The 2500-nt window shown below is 41.3% G+C and overlaps 1 protein-coding gene across 1 annotated transcript in view; it reads right to left on the bottom strand.

The window, feature by feature from the left end:
* LOC126982181 (allantoinase-like) overlaps positions 1-2500 on the bottom strand; it is a gene marked incomplete at its 5' end in the record, with an annotated part of 31076 nt that overhangs the window by 5621 nt on the left and 22955 nt on the right. The window contains 2 exons of the mRNA XM_050834026.1: positions 316-488; positions 1367-1505. Coding sequence (XP_050689983.1) covers positions 316-488; positions 1367-1505 — 312 coding nt within the window. The remainder of the gene's footprint in view (positions 1-315; positions 489-1366; positions 1506-2500) is intronic.

The following is a 2500-nucleotide window of genomic DNA, read 5'->3' on the forward strand; positions in this document are numbered from 1 at the left end:
TATATATATATATATATATATATATATATATATATATATATATATATATATATATATATATATATATATATATATATAAGAGAGAGAGCAAAAATAAAATAATTACCTACTTCTACTTCCCTATCCTTCATGCATATCCTCCTCCACCTCCTCCTTCCCCTTCTTTTTGCTCATTCACCTCATAATGCTCCTCTCTTCAAACTCCTCCATCCTCAGTCTTGTTACTCAGACTCCTCCTTCACTCCTTTTCCTCCTCTTCCACTTCTGGTCAGCTCCTAATTATCTTCACTCCTCCTTTTCCTCCTCCCTCCTCACCTTGAATGACTCGTCGGGGTTCCAGATGACGAAGTCCGCATCGTGGCCCACCTTGAGGGCACCCTTACGGTGCTGAAGGGACGCCTGCCTTGCCGGCGCCTCGGCCATGTAGCGCACCACGTCCTGCAGCGTGAACCCCCGCCGCCGCGCCCCCGTCCAGAACAGGGACAGACCTAATGGGGAGGGAAGGAGTTGGAGGGCTGGATTAGGTTAGGTTGGATGCATGTGTGTTTAAAGATTGAATAATTAATTGAAGTGGTTGACTGACTAGCTGACAAGCTGACTGGCTGACCGATTGACTGACTGAATCAATCAATCAATTAATCAGTCAGTCAGTCAATCAATCAATCAATCAATTAATCAATTACAAAACTGACAAACTCACTAACTAGCTGAATAAATGACAAAACTGAACAGTTAACCAAGGGATTGAATAAGAGAATGACCTTAATAACTTCATTGTATAAGTGACTGGCTCAATAACTGGCTGATTTACCTATTAACTGCTTGAAGGACTGAATTATTGTTTAGTTTAGCATTTGACGGACTGAATGTATAACTGCTTTAAATGAATTGTTAACTGATTGAATAAATGACGGACTGAATAACGGACTCAACTGAATTATTAACAGACCGAATATCTGATTGGCTGACTGAATGAAAGATAGGTTAATTAGGGATACGTGAGTATATGAATCAAATAGTGACTGAATTGATTATCTGATTGTCTGAATAATTAACTGACAAAATAATTAACTGATTGAATAACTGACTAACTGACTAACTAGGAGACAGGAGGGATTAGGCTATATTTTTTTATTTTGCTTGACTTATACTGACTTACTGGTTGACTGAATAAATGACTGATGGTGAGGATGGGTTAGGTTGCTTGGTTAACTTACCGATCCACTTGCTGACTGGATAGAAAACTGAATGAGATAGGATGAGTTAGATTGCTTGGTTGGATGACTGATTTACTGACTGCCTGACTAAATAATAACCAACTAGCTGACAGACTGAAGACTAACGACTAACAAGACTTATGACTCACCAAACTGCATAGAGGATATGCCACCCCAGGCCTGCATGAAGTCCATGTGTCCGGGCATCTTGAGGTCAGGCGTGCAGGGCGAGTGGTCACTTACTACCTGTTGGATAGTGCCGTCCCTCACAGCCTCCCACAGCAGCTCCTGGGGGTGGGAGGAGGGGAGGTGATGAAGTGATGGATAAAAAAGAAGAAGAAGAAGAAGAAGAAGGGGAGAAGGAGGAGGGAGTGAAGGGGGAGGGGGAGAGGAATTCTATTTAGAGGAAAAAGGAGTTGAAGAAAAAAATAGGTTGTCATTGTTTGTTAAATTACATGTGTGTCTGTATGTGTGTATGTGTGTGTGTGTGTGTGTGTGTGTGTGTGTGTGTGTGTGTGTGTGTGTGTGTGTGTGTGTGTGTGTGTTTGACTAGTAGGTTCTCTTAACACCTCAACACCTTATATTAGGATAAAATACCACTACTACAGTACTCTTCACCAGCACCTTTCTTTTCTTTTTTTGTAATTCTCCTTTTTGCTAGGTTATCTTCCCCTCTTCTAACTTTCACCTGTCTTATTTATACTCTCCCCGACTCACCTAATTCTCTTTTCTTCCCCTCACCTGATTTTCTATTCTGTCATCTCCATTTTCCCCTCCCAGTTCTCTCCTATGCCCCTCTTGGTCCTCTCTCCCCTCACCAATATTTTCTTTACCTGCCTTTCTTCCCCTTACCAGTACTACTACATTCTGTATACCTTACCTGATCCTCTCCCTTTCACCAAGTGCTTTCCTCCTTCAATTTGTCTCTCTTTCCCTCCTTTAGTATACTCTATCTTATGATAACTCTCTCGTCCTTCAACTAATTACCGATCACTTCACCTCCTTTCCACCCCTTCAACTTTACGTGGCTTTTAATACCCTCGCCCCCTCTCCCTTCTCTATCTTTTGTTCTCTTCTACCTCAACTGATTCTTTCTCCTATCACTAAGTTACATTTCTACTTGGTTCTCTTCCTTCCCCTCCAGATGTACTCACAAATATACACTATCTTCCTTATTTCTATCCCTTTCACATTGTTATTCCTTTCTCCCTTTACCTGAACCTCTTTCCATTAATTTGTACTACTCTCCTTAGCGCCCCTGATTTTTCCTATTCACGCATTTT

The sequence above is a fragment of the Eriocheir sinensis genome, chromosome 4, assembly GCF_024679095.1.
Source record: "Eriocheir sinensis breed Jianghai 21 chromosome 4, ASM2467909v1, whole genome shotgun sequence".
Lineage (NCBI taxonomy): Eukaryota > Metazoa > Arthropoda > Malacostraca > Decapoda > Varunidae > Eriocheir > Eriocheir sinensis.